General features: G+C 35.8%; 1 protein-coding gene across 1 annotated transcript in view; it reads left to right on the top strand.

Moving 5' to 3' along the window:
* Positions 1–19,170, top strand: part of LOC143257656 (huntingtin-interacting protein 1-like) — a 129,841-nt gene extending 110,671 nt beyond the window's left edge. Inside the window, exons 28-33 of the mRNA XM_076516699.1 lie at positions 3,071–3,133; positions 9,273–9,373; positions 10,111–10,340; positions 17,935–17,996; positions 18,510–18,620; positions 18,908–19,170. Coding sequence (XP_076372814.1) covers positions 3,071–3,133; positions 9,273–9,373; positions 10,111–10,340; positions 17,935–17,996; positions 18,510–18,620; positions 18,908–18,922 — 582 coding nt within the window. The 3' untranslated portion in view covers positions 18,923–19,170. The remainder of the gene's footprint in view (positions 1–3,070; positions 3,134–9,272; positions 9,374–10,110; positions 10,341–17,934; positions 17,997–18,509; positions 18,621–18,907) is intronic.
* The last annotated feature ends 373 nt before the right edge of the window (positions 19,171–19,543 follow it).

The following is a 19,543-nucleotide window of genomic DNA, read 5'->3' as shown; positions in this document are numbered from 1 at the left end:
GAACTTTGATTAAAGGTCACAGCAACATCAGTGGGCAGATGTTTTCAGTCTTTTTTTTTTTTCCTATTACTTGTAACCAAAATAAGACTTACAATAATGAGCACCTCAGTATTCTGTATTAAAGTCAGTGTTTTTAGTCTTCCCTGTATGTGCACTTGATAAAGTGAGTTGCATATCTTTGTATGCCTGTTTGGTGCATTACTAAATTCCAAACCAGAAGGATGAACCATATACTGTAATAAGCATGTCCACAAGTGCAATCTTATTACTTTGGGGAATTATTATTGTAAACACTGTAGGATACATAAGCTGATAAATTCCACATTGTATTCTTGGAGCTAGGGCCAGTTTGGCTTATTTCTCTCCACGTTCTTTGTTGCTCTCAAGAGTATCGTGTTATGGTATCACATAAACAGTCTAATTACATAAATGCTGATGTGTTACTTTATTTGCAGCAGGTTTCTATTTCACTCAATGACAATGAAATAAATGTGAAATTTTCAGCAGTTTAAACTCTGAACTGAAGTACTTTGAAACTTTGTGACCAGTAACAAACACAAAAAGGCACATCTTTGAGACCTTCTGTTGATAATGCTTCTTGTCCAGCATACAACAAATAAATTGGAGAGTCTTAAAATTCAGAAATTTACTTCAGTCTTTATGGAATCCATTTTTGTGTTGCTCATTTTTTATATTAAAGGCACCTTACTATAGACAGCATTTGGATTTCATTAAAAGACTGCCCTTCATGTTGAGGTTCTACTGTACATCGTTGATGGAACTATTATATCTGTGTTGTAATCTTATATCAACATAAATGAAACTACTACATCTGTGTTGATATAACTGCTGCATTTGTATTTATGTGTCTGCTACATTTCTTTTGATGGGACTGCTACATTTTTGTTTATGGAAGTATTGCATCTATGTTGATATAACTACCACAGGGGTTAAGTATATTTTATTAAAATAATATTTAATATGTGAATACCCAAGTCACTTAACAGCACTCTCAGATACAAATTCTTAATGGAACATGATATATACCAACTGCATTTTGACATTATTTAGCATTTTATAGGTAATATGATGCCACTGACCATTGATCTGTTTTTAAAGGGTATGCAACAGCTTTTTCCAACACAAAATATTCATACACAGAGATAATGTGTGCTCAGATTAGGGATATCCCTTGTACTTAATGGCACTGAAAGGAAAGAAATATGGATCAACTTTGGGTGCCAGGATCATCAGAAAGTGACTTGCATCATGTTGTACTTTAAATGTAATAAACAAAGAGCAGTATCTTGTAACAGGTGAAACAACACAAACACAAAGTTAAGTGACAGAACCCTTCTACATTGCACCATGCAACTTCACAAAATAAATAAGGTCTTTGTCTAGGAAAACAATGTAAGTGACATGTACACAAGTTGCTTCCTTGACATATTTATTCAAAAATCACATTTGCAATGGGTGTTTGTGCTATTCCACATGGCAACATACTTGTCAAGTTGGCAGATATGGCACCTGGGAATGCCTTTAGGATCAGACTGTTGAAATGAGCACTGAGAAACTGTCTTCATAAAGTACATATAATGTGAAACCCATGCAGGGAAGAGTGGTGCACTTTGAACGTGACAGTCTTATAGTGTATACTTTTGATTTGGAAACTGTACTGCATGGCTACTTCTTAGAGCATGACTGGACATGCCAACTTGGACTGTAATGGCAATTTGAATCCCAAAGATCATTTTAATGTAAAGTACCCAATCTCTGTACATCCACATTGATGAACAAATGTAATTGTTGAGAGAATTACGTCATTGTTGATGAAACTACCATATGTATATAATATTAGTCCATTTTTCATGTTCTTTTATTAGTTATAATGGTTGTTGTGTTCACACTGTATACCTGTACTCAGTAGGCAACTTCTCTGTACACAGAAATAATTATAAAGCTGAAGAAATTTGTGTGTATACAGGATAACATCCAAAAAAAAGCATACTTTTGTTTTTATGCAAGAATGACCACCAAACAGGAAACGTTTCTATTGAAGGATAGCATCCAAATAGGAGACATTTCTAAGCAAGGATAACATCCAAACAGGATCAGTTTGTTTGTACACAAGGATAACTTGTGAGCAGTAGCAGTTCTTTTATAACTATACAGGAGTAAATTCTGTTTACACAGTGAATGTTAACTGAAAGTGTGTATGGTGATACATCTTAAATGTTGAAACTCGAGAGTTTACTGTTCCTTTCCAGTTCCAACCTGAAGATTCCCCTGGACATTCTTTTGCTTTCATAACTTTGTATCTTAGGTTTGTGTTAGAAAAAAAAAGCTGTTGTAACTGAAGATGACTTCTTCCCTACCAAACTTTATATTTGTGTCCTCTGGTTCTACTATTCACACCATTAAGTATGAAAAAATATGATGCATCAGTGCAACCATTTTCTTCAATAATCTTGAACATCCCAATCAGATACATGAATATATTTCTAATGATTGGTGATTTTCATTCGTCAGTCCTAAACATTTACAAACAGTTAACAATTTAATGCATGAAGTCTAATTTTATTACTAAGGTTTTGAGAAAACCAACATACTGTGTTTGAATGTCATTTCAGTAGCTGCAGTAATTTTTATCTCTTTAACAGCTGCAAGACTGTTATTTGCATGCCTGCAAAATTGCTTCGTACTTGTACTACTGACAGATGTCCAATACATCTATATTTTGCTAGTAACTGAATTTAACTATAGGGAAATTACAAATATAGTTTAGTATTTAACAATGCATGGAACAACGTGTGTTATTTTGTTCAGAATCAAGTTTATGGAAGAGTTCAATGGATTTATCACAATTTATTTTAATAATAGATCTAAAAAATCCCAGGGTTTAAACAACATAAAACCATTTATAATAATTATAGTAATCCAAAGTAGATAGTTTTGTCAGAAAAGGGTTAGTTAAATTTTATTATATTCCTTGTTACTATTCATTGTAATATGTTTTGTAATGTCTTGTCATTTGCTTGATGCTGTTTTTCTTTTCTTGCCATTGTAGGCTATCAAAGTTCTTGTTAAGAGTTCCAAAGAGCTTCAGAATGAAATTGTTTCTCAAGGAAAGGTAAATTTCTGGATACTTCATGTGAATGTTTATGTTTATATAGAAAACTTAATTTGTAATAAATATGAATACATTTTGATAAGCAGTTTTTAAAACAACTGTAGTGTTTTAGACCAATAGTGTTGAGTAATTTGTAAGACTAGTAACCCATAATAGTGAGAATCCTTAAAGGTTTTATTGTAAATAAGTAGTTAAATGTTACAAATGATTTTATAAAAAACTGTTAGGGAACTATTGTAAGCAGTTAAGGATTCTGCTGAAATATTTCAGAAGAACAAGAATTTTGATTGTCTTTTTCCTCCTCAGGATTTTACTTTTCCTTCCCAATTTCAACCTGAAAATTTCTCTGACCTTCTTTTGCCTTTACAAACTTTGTATCTTAGGTTTGTCTTGATTTATCTTTTTTTCCTCATATCTTCTCAACCATATTAACATTTCCTCACTCTCCTGATATTCAAGTCCATGTGGATCTATCTATCTTTTAAGTGAAAGGATCAATATGCTGCAATCTCCGAGAGCCTCTGATTACTACACCCTTTCTTACCATCAGGCAGACTTTCTGTTTTTGGATCAATAGTTGTTGGGTTTCTTATTACTTCTTTGAAGGGTGGGATGGCTATTAAATCTGTTGTTAATCTCACACATGCCCAAAATATTCATCTTCATCTTACAACCCCTCTCAGGTATCTTTATTCCACACAACTACTTTTAGAGGCTCTAGGTTACGTTAACGTGCCAGCAGTCCACCCTTTCTCATTTAGTGACTTGTTTGTCTCAATCAGAGCCTTTTATGCTATCAATTTCTGTTACCTATTCTTCATCTTCCTATCCATTACCTGTTCCTTCTAATCCTGGTACTTCCTTTCCTTGGGGTCGTCAACAACATACTATCTGTTGCAAACAGTAGTGGTGACTACCCTGTGGGTTCATGTCCAATAGGAACTTGATTGTTGGATTTGCTTCCTTTTGTTTATAATCAATGGATAACTAAGTTTCTTTTTTAGGGTTTCACCAGCATGTTCCTTTCCCTACCTCCTATTTCTTCATCCTCCAGATCTTGTGACATGCCAGTGTCTGTTATAGGTGGTTCACAAATTATTTTTACAGTGGGTTATCGAACTGATTCACCATTCCTCAGAAGGTTTTTCATGTCTTTTCATGTTTTCAAAGAAAACTGGAATTGGAGACTGGTCATTGATTTTTCATGCCTCAATCATTTCATCACTCTCCCCAAATTCACTAGAGAGTCCTTTCTCACATCAGATAGGCAATTTCCCTTGGGCTGTGGATGACAAAAATGGATTTCTCCAATGCTTACCTCCACATCCCAATGCACTTCAGCCACAAACTTATTTATGGTTTCTTGGGCACTGCCTTTTGGACTTGCCTCAGCTACATACATATTTTGTCACATTGCTTTGGTTTTTACTCATTACGTTCATACTCTGGTGATGAAATTTGTCTATTACATTGGTCACTGGGTCCTTCTAGCTCATTCAGTAGGAGTCGATCGTTCACACCCACCTACTCCTTTCTATGGCAGCTCGAGTTGGCTAGTTGATCAAACCAAAGAATTCAGTCCTTCAACCCATCCAATATCTAATGCATTTGGGGGTATTCTTTAACAACTGCATAAGCCATTCAGTACCTTCTCTTTTACATCTTTGTTCCATGGAAAGTTTTGTTCACCATTCTCTCTGAGCTTGGTCACTTACAGTGAGGTTTTGTTATTTTGGGGATATTGTTTTCCATGACCTCATTGGTACCCTTTCTACTGTGCCCATATGTGATAACTGCTGTGGAAAGTTCACAAATGATGAACCCTTCCACAAGATCTTCTTTCTGCTATCACTTTCCTTCTCTTCTTTCTTTACCACAGATAACCCTCATGTAGCTTTGCATGAAATTCAAATCAAATAAATCCATTCCTTCCTCTCTGAGAGATTATCTCCAGTGGTGGCTTGACAAGATCCATATTTCAGCAGGTGTCCTACTTCCTCCGTCACATCTGAATTTGCAAATGTTCTTGGATGCTTCCCTTAAGGGATGGAGGGATTGGGTCAGTCACCATGTAGCCTCAGGCTATTGGCCTGCAGATGAATCTATCTTGCATATCAGTGCTCTTGAAATTCAAGCTTTCATTAGATGCTGCATCACTTCCTTTTTCCCTGCTCATCCCCATTTGATGGTGATTCATTCAGACAACTCAACAGCAGTGGATAACATCAATCACCAAGGAGGCACCCAGTCCAGAAATCTCTGTTTTCGAACTTTAGATCTTCTGTATTGGGCCCATGTGCATCACATCTGTTATACTGCATACCATGTGCTGGGTGTTTTTAATCATTTTGCAAACTGTCCGTTACACCCTCACTGAATCAATCCCATGAAGTAATTATTAGATCTGCTAATCTTTGGGAACTTTTGCTTTCTGTGGGGTTATCCCAAAGTGGATGCATTTACTACGTCCACAGGCTTTGGCTGTCAGTGTCTTTAGCCAGGATTTGTCTCACAAATATCTTTATGTGAACCTGCCCATCCAATTACTTCTTTGGGTGATTTTTCTGGTACACCTCACTCTTTGTTGGATCATCCTTATTGCATCCTATTGGCCAGTGCAACCTCTATCTTTGAGGTTATGTCATCTAATCCTTTCATCATGTGCCCCTCTTCCACTGTTTCCCTCCCTTCTTCATCAGCCTTGATCTCCCATTCAACATTCAAATCTCACTGTCCTGTGTCTTCACACCTGACTTTTGTCCAATCCATGGTGAGAAGATCTTATTTCTAAAGCCAGATCACTTCTTTATTAGCTACTTTGATGTATCAATTTTCTTTGGAAGTTTACCACTGCAATTGGAAAATCTACTCTTGGTCTGCTAGCAGGTGATTTCCTGTTGAAAAGCCTACATTCGCTCAGGTGATGCAATTTCTCACCTGGCTCTATAACCATGGGTCTTCAGTCTCCTTGCTTTCCAAACATCAGTTGGCTCTCTCCCATACCTTCTGTCTTTCTATATGCCATAGTATTTTTACTTACCCTGTTCTCTATATGTTCATGTATTCCTTATAGATCCAGAGGCCTCCCAGGTATCCCACCCTTCCAGATTACAGCATTAATATGACCCTCCATGCCCCAACTTTACTTCCGTTTGAACCACCTTCCTCATGTTTCCCCTGTGGTGTGGATTCCTGTACGTGGTGAGGGGACCTCCCAGGGAAGGTTCCGTTCTTTCAGTTTACCTCTTCTGGGATCTAAACATCCACCCATATGTTTACCGAGCATGGTAACCCATGAAGGGTAGGAGAGGATCCTGGTGATTGAGGGGTCCAACCCTAACACACCACTTTGGCCTTGAATTCCTGTAGACGGGCAGTCTTGGGGCTGCTCCCCTAGGGTCGGTCGGCTGTTCCACTTGGGCTAATGTCAACCAGGTACCAGTGTTGGATGTTCTCAACAAGTGTTGTGGACATTGTATTTGATGCTGATGTTTGGGTATAGTGCTCAAGAAACACTGGCATTATAGTGTATCCCCTCATAGGACTCCATGGTGGATGGGGTCAGTGGGCATCGAAAAATTCTTTTTTTCTTATGGATCCTCCAAATATACACTTAAAAAAAAAGTGAAAAACAGTCCATTAAGATTCTGAGCAGCAATTTTCAACATCTGTAATGCCTGTTGTACCTTATTTTCTTATACTACATTCTCCCAGTTAAGAGCTTATACACACAGTCTCATGCACTTTCTTTGCACCACCGCCATTTGCAACTGTCTTTACTATATGCTTCAAAACTTCATTCCTTACCAAAACATCCCACCTGCAGTTGTGTTTTCCTTCCTCGGTGGGCTGTGCTTTTTCAGAACAGATGATTTGCTTTTGCTCCTTTTGGCCTTCATATCCACGTGCAGTTGGATGAATTTGGTCTGTCCTTGGATAGCATTGCTTATTCTACTAATCAGCCCATCTGAGAAAAGCAGATACTCATGATTGGAAATACTCTCTGTTATTTGCTGAACATTTTTCGAACCATCCTTCCATTCCTATTTATACAGATGGTTTGAAATCAGGTGACTCTGTGGGCTCTGCCATGGTTTGTTGGGGTTCGGTGGTTGCACACAAAATTCTCTTTACAGTTTCTATGTTCACTGCTGAACTGTACACAGTTTCCCTTGCCCTGGATCACATAGACCCTAAGGAGTACTCAAATTACACTTTATATTGACTCACTTAGTTCTCTATTGACCCTAGAATCTCTTCAAGTTAGTTCTAATCCTGTTCTCGCCAATATTCAAAACTGATTGGCCCATTTCTCTTTAACATCTAATTCTATCCAGTTTTTCCAGATACCAGGCCACATTGGTATTCATGGGAACAAGCTCACCAACACCACAGCTAAATCTATCTGCTCTGGTACTATTACCGCTGTGCCTGTTCGATACATGGACTATAGGCCTATATTCATGGCTCAACTCTGTGCCAGCTGGCCATTGACTTGGAGTGAGCAACGTGAAAACAGTCTTTTCCAAATAAAACCCTATATTGGACTTTGACCATCTTGCTTTTGTAAGGATCGGAAAGAGGAAGTTGTTCTAACTAGACTATGCATTGGTCACAGTGTTTTAACTCATCGTTTTCTTTTATCTGGAACTGATGCAACAATGTGTAGTCTGTGTAACACTCAAGTCACAATAAGTCACATTTTACTTTCTTGCCATTGTTTCGACTCTCAATGACAGCACCATTTTAAACATGTTCTGTCTTAAAGTTTGTCCATAACATTAGACAGTGTTATTGGCGATGGTGACACTGTTCACCTGAGAATTTTTTAGTTCTTTAAAGGCCATTAATCTTTTTAATGCTATTTAAGTGTTTTAGTTTATACATTAGACCTTTTAAGAATCACAGTCCATCTACTTCAATTTGAAATTAGAAAATGGCCATAACGTCAAATAACTCGAAACCAGGAATGGAAAGTCCAATTTCAAGTGACTAACGCTGCTGTTTGAACTACCCATTAGCCGTTCTGGCAAGTTATGATAATTACAATTATGCCACAGAAAGTCCTTTACAACTTGTAGTACTGTAGTTTTTGTCATAACATTGTTGACTGGATGTAAAAATTGGATTTAATACTATTTATGTTTTTAATTCAAAAATTATACTTTGTTTTGGTTTTCCTTAATTTCTATTATAAATTTTACTAATTTTAACTTTTTACCAGATGTTTGGTGTAGATAGCCTAGTTGCTTTGCACCATAAAACACCAAAACAACCAACTAAATTCTCATGTTTCTTGTTTTATTTGTCTCTAAAGTCCCATTTCCTTCTTCTCTTAGGCTGCAACTGTTGCCAGTCTGATTTGTTTACTGTTGGCACTTCACATACTCTTTATCACTCTACCTATCTTCTTCATTATCTCAGTTGTTTCTATCTCCCATATTTACCCTTGGCCAGACTCCAGTAGACTTCTGTGTCTGATTAGGACCCTGCATTGTTATATTGCACATACAGCTACCATATGTGGTACAAACAATCATCTTTTTTATTCACTGACAGTTCTCCTCCCTTCATGATGTTTTCCTTTCTACCCTTATGGTTGGATTTTGGTTTGTTTTGAATTTTGCACAAAGCTCCATGTTGTTTATCTGTGCTAGCTATCCATAATTTAGCAGCATATGACTAGAGGGAAAACAGCTATTCATCACCACCCACTGCCAACGCTTGAGATACTCTTTTACTAATGAATAGTGGGATTGACCATCACATTATAATGCCTCAATGTCTGAAAGGTTGAGCATGTTTGGTGTGACTGGGATTCGAATCCACAACCCTCAGATTACAAGTCGAGTGCTTTAACCACCGAGCCCTTTTACCCTCATGGATTTGGTCCACCTTTTGATTTATGTGGCCTACTCCTCTCTCCCTCCTGCACCTTGTTTCACACTTCCTTGAATCAGATCCATCAATCTCACATTCTCTCTTGCTTCTTGTCTTTGTCATCCTTTAAAGGATAGTTTACAAGCTAAAACCCCATTTTAGTTTCCATTTCTTGTATGTTTTAGCAACATTTTTAAACATACTGGTAACATACAGTATTTTTTAGAGAGTTTCATGTAAAGCTCTGTGTATTTCCCAGGGCTCTGCCACTGATAAAGAGTTCTACAGCAGAAACCACAGGTGGACAGAAGGTCTGATCTCAGCAGCCAAAGTGGTGGGAATGGCTGCTAAATTTTTGGTGTAAGTTAGTTTCTCATACCTTCCTCCTGAGTCTTAAGCATCTTGTGATAATTTAAGTATAGCAAGAACTTCTGTTTTGTAATCTGCAGCTAATTTTTTGCTTTATCTGAGCCCCTTAGTTTTGTTATATTGTTAAATAACAAATTAATTCTCTTATGAAATATTTCCATATTAGTAGAAAAATATATTATTAATAACCAGATAATAATTTCTAAGCTATATCATTTTAACATTATAATTTTGTAACTATATGTTAGAAAGAATATGTCACTAATTATAAATCATATGTTATTAGATATTTTTAATTTTTTAACAGCTTTGGATAACTGATAGTCAAAAAACAGATAAAGCTTTTATAAAATATTCTATTCCAGAACTTCAACAAAGTACAGATTAAACATGTTTCAGACAGTATACAATTTTACGAAGAACAGATAAGGTTTTCAGGTAGTTTTACTAAGAACAGTCAAGGCTTTCAGACATTTTTACTAAGAACAGATAAGGTTTTTAGACAGTATACAGTTTTACTAAGAACAGATAAGATTTTTCAGACAGCATACGTTTTGAGAAATTGTACTAAGGAGAATTAAGCTTTCACACAATATTGTCCCAGTAAAGTTCTTATTTGTATATTTATTCTCCAATATTGTATTGTATCATAAAACATAAGTATTATTTCTACACTGGATGCTATGTACCAGTTATCTTTTGTAGTGAATGAAAATAATCATTTTCAGGGATGCAGCAGATAAAGTGGTCAGTGGAGAAGGTAAATTTGAAGAACTAATGGTAGCATCACAGGAGATAGCAGCGGCTACTGCCCAGTTGGTTGTGGCCTCTAAAGTGAAAGCAGAAAGAGGAAGTGAAAAGTTGTCCAATCTTTCCAGAGCTTCCCGTGGAGTTAGTGAAGCCACAGGAAATGTTGTTGCAACTTCAAAGAGTTGTGCCGAGTTGGTTGAAGAATCTGGTGAGATATTGAAATAATTTTATTAATATAGTTTGACTTCAACTATTAGTAGTGTCATACATTGTAATGATTGGGTGATGTCCTGCTGCACCATCTGTAGTGTGTGGTGATGTTCTTTTGCTAAAACTATATTGTAAGGTAATGTCTTGTTTTGTAATGTTCTTTTACTGCAAATATATTATGAGGTAATGTATTGTTTTGTAACGTTCTTTTACTGCAAATATATTATGAGGTAATGTCTTGTTTTGTAATGTTCTCTTACTACAAGTATATTGTGAGGTAATGTTTTGTTGCTACAACTGTCTTGTTTTGTAATGTCTAATAATTTTCTTATTAAAGTAACTTAGATGAAAACTCACAATTAACCTGGTAATGAGTATAACTAAACAGATGTATTTACGGTACTCCCTTAAGTATAAATGTTAGAGTGTGTTGTTTCTTGTGTTAGATATCTTCACAATTAACAGTGTTTCTGCCCATAAACTCAATAAAACATCACGAAGTTTGGCTAGCCTAGAATATTTAGGTTTAGTTTTAAGTCCATAAACTTTGCAAAAAACACAAAGTACTCTCTGTAGTCTTTCATTCTAAGTTCTTGTAATAAAAGTAGTTATGGCCATAGTGTGTGATATTTTTTTATTGTTACAAGTGTGATATATGATGATTTTGCTACAACCATATTGTTTAACAATGTTACTCTAACTTTGGTATGTGATAGTGTTTCTACAGTTGTATGACCTGATGCTGCTACATGCATGACTGTTAGATATACAAGAATATTTGGTGTAAGAGTCGAGTCGAGTCATTATTTAGTTCATTTAATGATCTAATATTTAATGATTTAACTTTTCATAACAAGAGAGTTACATGTTAATTATTTTAAAGGCAATAACTATGATAAATTTTGTTACATAACTTGGTAAGAGTCGCACTTTGTGTGTATAATTTTGTTACATAACTTGGTAAGAGTTGCACTTTGTGTGTATAATTCAATTATTGGCATCATCTTTCTGGAAACCTCTAAGGTTTTTGTGTTTATGGGTATTGTTACATCATAGCATCTCATAGTTTGGAGAAAATTCAAAGCCTCTGTTGGGTGTTATATATACCTAACAATAACAGTTCTAACATTCAGATATAACCTCCTAGTAGACAATTCTGTTATAATACCTCACAGTAACAGTTCTATATATATAACACTCAACTGAGGCCTCAGACTTTCTACAAACTGTGAGATCCTGTGATATACACATAAAAATATAGGCACCAAATGAGAACAAGTAAAGATGGAAGAAAAAGTTAGTTGGTAAGAAAATGTGAAGTTAGCCAGTGTGTGAGTGATTACTCCAAAAAGGTGATTTCATAGGGTGTTTCACAGTGTTATTGTAACAATAGAGATAGGAAAATGAATTTGTCTTTTCAGTTGAATCCTAAAGTAACTGAACCAGCTTGTGTAAACTTTTGATGAAAAACAAAAGACAGTTATTTAAAGTTAGGGATACAAATATGATAAACCAACAAAAGAAGTTAAGCCTGACAGAAAAGGTTAAGTTAATGATGCTGAAGTTAAACTGTGTGATTGTTAGTTTATTCTTAATGGGTGATATTTTAAAGTGTGTTTAACACTTCAACAAAAGTAAAGAGAATAATTTCTCTTGTCAAAGGTTGTTCTAAAGTTATTGAACCCACCTGTGTGGACTTTGACAAAAAGGAGACAATTATTTAAAGTTTTAGATACAATTATGGTAACCAATGGGTAATATAAGTGGATTTATTGTAGATCATATAGTAAGAAACAGAGGAGAAAAATAATTCATCTTATCAACTGGAATCTAAAGTAATTGAATCAGCCTGTGTGAACTTATGACAAATAAAGAGGGTTATCTATAGTTTTTATATAGAACTTTAATATCCTATAGTGTAAAAAACTTTTGTACATACCTTCGACTTGTTTTGAATTTATTATTTTAAAACATGTGGAATGTGTGCTGTCCATTTATTTTACATATTTATTGCCAACAAGTTACATACACCTACTGTAAAATAATTCCAGTTCATATTCACATACAAAACTGTGACACTGACAATGTTTTGCTACTGCAATGTTGTATTACAATGTTTTTGTTACTACAGCTGTAATGTATTACAATATTCTGCTACTACAGTTGTAGTGTATAACAATATTCTGTTACTACTACAGTGGTGTATGACAATGTTCTGTTACTACATTTGAAGTGTGTAACAGTATTCTGTTACTACAGTTGTAGTGCATAATAATATTCTATTACTGAAGCTGTGATGTATTACAATATTCTGTTACTGCAGTTGTAGTGTATAATAGTGTTTCATTCCTACTACACTGGTGTATGACAATGTTCTGTTACTATAGTTGTAGTGTTTAATAGTATTATGTAACTGAAGCTATGATTTATTACAATATTCTGTTACTATGCTGATGTATGACACTTTTCTGTCACTATAATTGTAGTGTATAATAGTTTCAGGTATGATATCTTACCAAATCTCACAAAATATCGTTTTTTCACTAGTATTGCCCTCTACTGGAACATATTGCCAGTATTTTTCACTAGCCTTCAATCTCTCACTTCTGTATATCCACACGTGAATGATTTTACATCAGCTCTCCACCAGTGGGAGTACAACACAACCCCTATTGTAACCAATAGCTTCTCCACATTTGCATTCATTTGTTAATCACTTCACAATTCACAGTAGTACTGTACATACATGCTTGTTTTTCACTCAAATTTTTCAACAATTTCCTTTGTATACAAACTTCATTTTTCTTTAATATTTTGCATTTTTTGAATTGTGAAAGGTTTTTTTTTTTTTACTTTTTATTCTTTTTTTCCTCAAGTTTCAAATCGTCACTATTCACTCACAGTTTAAGGTAATTACAACTACCACAGCTGTTGCTGCACCTGCAGGTTTCCTGATTGTTGAGAAATGTCAGTGTTTATGCAGCCTTTACCACCACACAACGAATATCCTGTCATGCCTTCTCGTGGGATGTCTGAGAGTAAGGGTGAAAACTTGAAAGCCTGTCACACACACACACAAATATGCTTCCCAGTCACAAGTGATAATGGGAGGTTTACCCAGACCTCCTCACCCTTTATATAATTCTTTAATCAGGCTTGTGCTGGCTTATTCTTATCTCCTGTTTCCTATGTTACATAACCTGCCCTCTTTGATGAAGTTTCTATGGGCCAATATTTAGTGTTCCCTCTCTCTCTTGATGTTGGGGTTCATGTCCAACTTATTGAGGATCAACTTCATTTGGGGTTAGTATTCCTTGTACATCTGAAGATCATGCTTATGCATTTACTAGATCTTTGTTCCCTTATCTTGATTCCCAGTGTGTGGAGTTTTTCATTACACTGTGGGGTTTGAATCATAATGCATCAGTGAATTTCTGACAGTTTCAGTTCCATCCACTTCCATTCTCCTCCACCATTGTTTCCTTATTTCCATTGCCTTCCCACCACCAAAAGATCTTGTTTCTTACCAGTATCTACAGAAAGAGGTTTGGGACTTGTTTCGTAAAGAAGTCATAGAACTTAAGGAACTTTCACACCTAGGGTTTTACTCCAATCTATTCATCATATCAGAAAAAAAACTGAAGATTGGCAACTGATTATAGATTTATTGTCCTTGAACCATTTCCTAATCTTACTTAATTGTTTAGTGTTTTTTTTATTCCTGGGTTGTGTATGACAAAGGTCGATATGTCAGATACTTATCTAAACATTTCTATCTCTTAGGCATCCTGGCCTTTCCTACATTTCTTCTATCAGGGGCACATTTATCAATTTCATGCACAACCATTTGGCCTGGATCTGGTTGCTCATGTCTTTTGCTGAGTAGTCCAGTCATTCGCTGAATTGCTTCATGCCAGAGGGCTTTGATTCCACCATTACATGGATGACTGGCTACTCTTGGCTTCCTCTGTTGTTGCCTCTGCTATTCATACTCAATTTTTTTTCTTTAAGTGGCTACCAGAATGGATTGGTTCATCAAATTGAAGTCATTTCTCATAGCCATTCCATACCTGATTTATCGGTTGTTGTTTTTTCAATTTCTTCATCAGTCAGTCCTTCATCCATGGAATATAGAACATCTCATTCACAGTTTATCAATCTCTTTCTCTCCTACTGCATGAGAAACCCTATTTCTTTTGGAGATGTGGGCTTTTGTCAAAGTTCTCATCCCTCCTGGTCATTCCCACATACATCATCTTCAGTAGGTTATACTTGACTAATGGAGTCTCATCTGGGATTCCTTAAATGCTCCTAGTATCCTGCTCCCCACCTACAGGATGACTTCACTTGGTGATTGGTTTGGACCAATACTACCATTGAAGTTCCTCTTACCTCTTTGACAAAATTGTCAACTTTTTATAGATGCTTTCCTCATGGGTTGGGGTACATATCTTATGCTCAAGAGTTTATGAGCTGTTGGACACTGGCCAGATCATCCCTACATATCAAATTCTTGGAGTTGCTAGCAGTTTGTTATGCTCTGCTCAACTTCTTGTTGGATGTTCAAAGGTGTTCAGTGATGATCCACTTTGGCAATTTCCAAAGTAGTAGGCAACTGGGTGTTCAGTTGTGAGATCTTTACCCCTGAATGTTAAATCTCCTCTACTGGACACACAATCATCATATTAGACTGATAGCATGTCATATACCCTGTGCCCTGAATCTGGCAGTTTACCAGTGTAAATGATATACTTTCTGCTGCTGGTCACTCTGCCAAGGATATTGTTTTTTCCCTATCATAGTTTACTGCAATTTTCAATTGGCTCTTCAGTAGAGGACTGTTATTTTCCTCATTTGCCAGCTATTGTACACTCAGATTTACTGATTTTGACTCTCTTCCAATCTTATGTCTTGTCTTTGTATTTCTTTCATTTTCCTTTCCCATCCTCTCCACCCAGACTGGAATCTTGGTGTTGTCCTTTTTGCTGTCATTCATTCTCTGTTTGAACCTTTGCCTTCATGTTTCCTATATCAATTTTCTTTAAAATTCCTATTCCTTATATTATTGATTTGTGGCTGACAGTGATCTGTGATGTTTGTGATTGATGCTTGTTGCATGCTGTTCCACAGTTATTATGCTCTGCTCTTTCTTGTCTGTTTTTTGTCCAAAGCTTCTGCTGCTAGGGAAGGTAATTCCATTTTTTCTCCCATTTCCCACATTTATGACTATTCTTATCCTGATTGCCTCCTGTAGTTTCTGTTTGGGAATTTCATGGAATTCTTCTGTGTTCTAGGACTTCTCACCCATTACCCTTACAAGTTGGATTTAACAGTTAATTAGGCTAGTGTATTCTTTCTTGTTGCCTATTTAGGGTATCCTTTAATCAAATCCATCACTTCATCATGTCCCCCTGGTTTCCCATTTCTTTTTTCTTTGGGGGTTATTATCAAGGTTGTACATGGACTACACCTCATTTCTTTGTTTCATGTTGCTTACTTCATATAACCACTTAATGGTTAGTAGGTTTTTGTTTACCTCCAATCACCACCTTACACACTGCCTTATTGTTGTGGCTGATGAGTACATTTTTTATTATTATTATTTATTTATTTACAGAGGTCTTTTTTTCTAGTGTTTTATGGATCACACACTGTGGTGAATGGTGCCTTACAAGGATTTTTTGAAAATCTTCACTGTCCATCCAGTTAGCATGTTTGATGTCAATTATTTTGTAGCTCTTCCTGTTACACACCTGATGAACAATTCCAAATGCTGCTAAGTGTTTATTGTGTGTCTTTTTTCAACTGTTATCTGTGTTGAAACAATTACATCACAGGATTAGGATATGCACACCGTAGATGTGGTGTGTTTCATAGGACTACTAGTAGTTCTCACCAGTAGTTTTTTTACTTCATATGTATATTTGTCCCACATTAAACACCAATAGAAACACTCGAGTAAATCAGACAGTGATTACTACCCATCACTGATGCTCTGTGATATTGAAATTCTTCCTACCATTGACCTGATGTAACATTCCAGATGCCACTGGGTGTTAGTAAATCGATTCTGTCAACATGGTAGCTCTACTTTTTAAAATAAAATATTGTGATCACCCGTTGCACTTCCTCTAGTTGTATGGTCCTCCAGACTCTCTAGCACATTTTTCTCTCCTTTCTTATGGAGTATATGAGTCCTTGTGTCTTTCCAATTTCCAGCTACTGGGGTGGTGGACTATGGAGGCCTGTCTTCCTGAGATATACATCATACCACTCAGTTGAGAGCAGGGCAGTGGCATTCTGCAAGTGTCTATGATGTATAACACTTCCTGCTGTGGACCTGATGTACAATTCCAGTTGCCACAAGGTTTTGGTTGTAGCACTTACACCATATTACCATATATATGTGTGTGTGTGTGTGTGTGTGTGTGTGCACGTGCATTCTTGCACCAGTTGCTTTTTTTCACCTTTATGCTCTATGAAGAACATCTACCATCCACTTGATGTGATTCCCAGGAGTCCAGGTGCTGGTTGGAGATAGTCTAGCTAAATAAGTCCTCACATGTGTTTTGACCAGTATCCCTCTCCCTACTGCAGACTGGGTGAAAAATTCCCAATGTTGTCAGGTTTTGTACTGGAGGTCTGCTCTAGGTTGTTAGTTTCTCTTCCTACCATCTTCAGGATACCAATTCACAGTAGATCTGGTGTTGGTTGTAGCTGGACCAGCTCATGTATTCTCACTTGTGTATGATCTGGTATCCTTCTCCTGCCTTGCACTGGAAGAAACATACTCAATACTTCCACATTTTTGACCACAGATGTCAACCCACTAGGACTTTCCACTTTCTTAACATCCACTGGATGTTGGTTGATGGTCGATCAGGTATTGGTACATCTGTGGAGAGGATGCTTGTTTTGATAGGAATTGTCTCGCAGTCCTGTTGACGGAGAGCTGCTGCATAATTATTTATGTCTGTGGGAGGTGGTAGGCTGGTGGTGAGTACTGAAACATTTATACCAATAGAGGACAGTATTGATGGGGAAAAGCAATTTTTTGAGAAAGGTAAGTAGTATCTGTTGGAAATACATTTGCAGTTTAGGAAAATGTTAATGTTCTGTTGCCTGTACAGTGAGGTATGTACAGTTGTGATGTATAACATGGTTCTGTTACTACAGTTGTGATATATAAGTGTTTATTACTACAATTGTGGTGTATAACAGAATTCTGTTGCTACTGTGATGGTGTGTGACAACATTCTGTTACTGCAGTTTTGATGCATAACACTGTTCTGTTACAATAGTTGTGGTGTATAACAATGTTCTGTTACTACAGTTATGGTGTATAACAATGTTCTGTTACTACAGTTAAGGTGTATGACAATGCTCTGTTACTACAGTTGTGGTTTATAACTATTCTGTTACTACAATTGTCATGTGAGATAATATTATGTTGCTACAGTTATCATCTGAAATTATGTACTGTTGCTAAAAGTATTAAATGTAGACCTAACTCAAATGCTCAAAATATTGCTTTCATTCTGATTTGTAACTCCATGCCTACATCTTATCAAGGTGTTATTTATTATCTGTAGAGGTGATGGATTTCTCAAAACTTTCACTTCATCAGGCCAAGAGACTTGAAATGGATTCACAGGTAAAGTTATACTATTAAACAAAACTAATAGGAAATATACAATACTGCTTTACATTCCTAACTTGTTTCGGAAGACACTCTGAATTGTAGGATACTTTTTTTTTAATACAGTTTAACTCCATGTCTGAAAGTGTTAACATTACATCATTAAACCTGTTTTGTATTTTCACCTTGCAATAGTTTTCTGTTCTAAAGAGTGTCACTTCCTTTCCACATGCTTCTTAGAAGTGTTTTTCTGATAATGTCAAAAAATGTTGGCAGTTATAGAATACTTGAATTAGCCAACAACAAGGAGAACTAAACAGGTTTAACTGCATAATACAAAAAATGTAGTGCAAAATCAAAATATTTATATTGTTGTATGAATTTCAATAGTTCTTTGTTTCTAGGAAAGAAACCAGAGCATTTTATTAGACAGGTTTATACTACTCTCAGTTAAACTTCTGTTGCATTTGTACTCAGTTTTACATTCTATGGTTATGTTTCAGTAAACAGACTATTTTGTTTGAACAGGTCCGTGTGTTGGAGCTGGAGAATGACTTACAGAAGGAAAGAATGAAATTGGCAGCCTTAAGGAAACGACATTATCATTTAGCAGGAGCTAGTGAGGGCTGGGAAGAAGAGGTTTGTTTGTTTTTTGTTAAGAGAAATACTCAAAATAAAGAGAAATGTTAGTTTGTGTTATATTAGAAAAGGAAAGAAAAATACTGCACAAAAGTAAGGTTGGTTTGCTTACGCTTGTCTTTATTTAAGAAAGAAGGGATAAATATGATTTTATTTCTCTTTTGTTAAAGAAGAAAGTGGGGTAATGTTTCTTACACAACTAATTTTGTAAATAAGAAATAGTTAGTATATAACATTAATGTTGTTCAGTGCAAAAAAGTGTTGAATGGTGTGTTTTATTTTTGCAGGATATACCTAAATGAAGACGGTGTTCACATCTTTGTTCTGTGTGTCTTGCCATAGTGCTATAGTTTGATTCATTTTCTAGGGGAAAAAAAATCAATATATTCCACAAGAGACAGCTTCATCCTAAAGTGTGATGGTCTACTAAAAGTTACGAGGCAATGCACTGACTACTTCCTCCTGATTACACAGCTCTCTCTTTTACATATAGTCTTATCAAGTGTTGATATTTGTGTATTTGTTTTGTATAATTACTGAAAAAGAAAAATTAATTTGTACAGTGCTTCTCTTTAAATGTTCCCATCACCTTGTAGTTGGTGAAAAAAATCCATTGTTTATTTAGTTATCTTACTCTGTCATTATGTTTATGTAGTTTGTTCAACAACTACTTGAATGGGTCACTAACCAAAGAACATTAAAAGGGTGTTACAGGCCGTATTGTTTGACACCGTATCTGTTTTAGATCGAAAATTGCATTTATATTTCATGTATAGAATTAATAATATTCATATATTAAATTTAGGTTTACTTATTATTATTCAGAGTTTTGTAATATTTTATAACTTACAAACCAATTTGTTATGGATGTTTCTTGCATAGCTTTTACATAAACTTTCTAACATTTAAAAAAAAAAGAAACG

This window comes from Tachypleus tridentatus, chromosome 7 (genome assembly GCF_004210375.1).
Source record: "Tachypleus tridentatus isolate NWPU-2018 chromosome 7, ASM421037v1, whole genome shotgun sequence".
NCBI lineage: Eukaryota > Metazoa > Arthropoda > Merostomata > Xiphosura > Limulidae > Tachypleus > Tachypleus tridentatus.
Note: the sequence above shows the minus strand (reverse complement) of the source record. Positions and strands in the feature narration are given on the sequence as shown.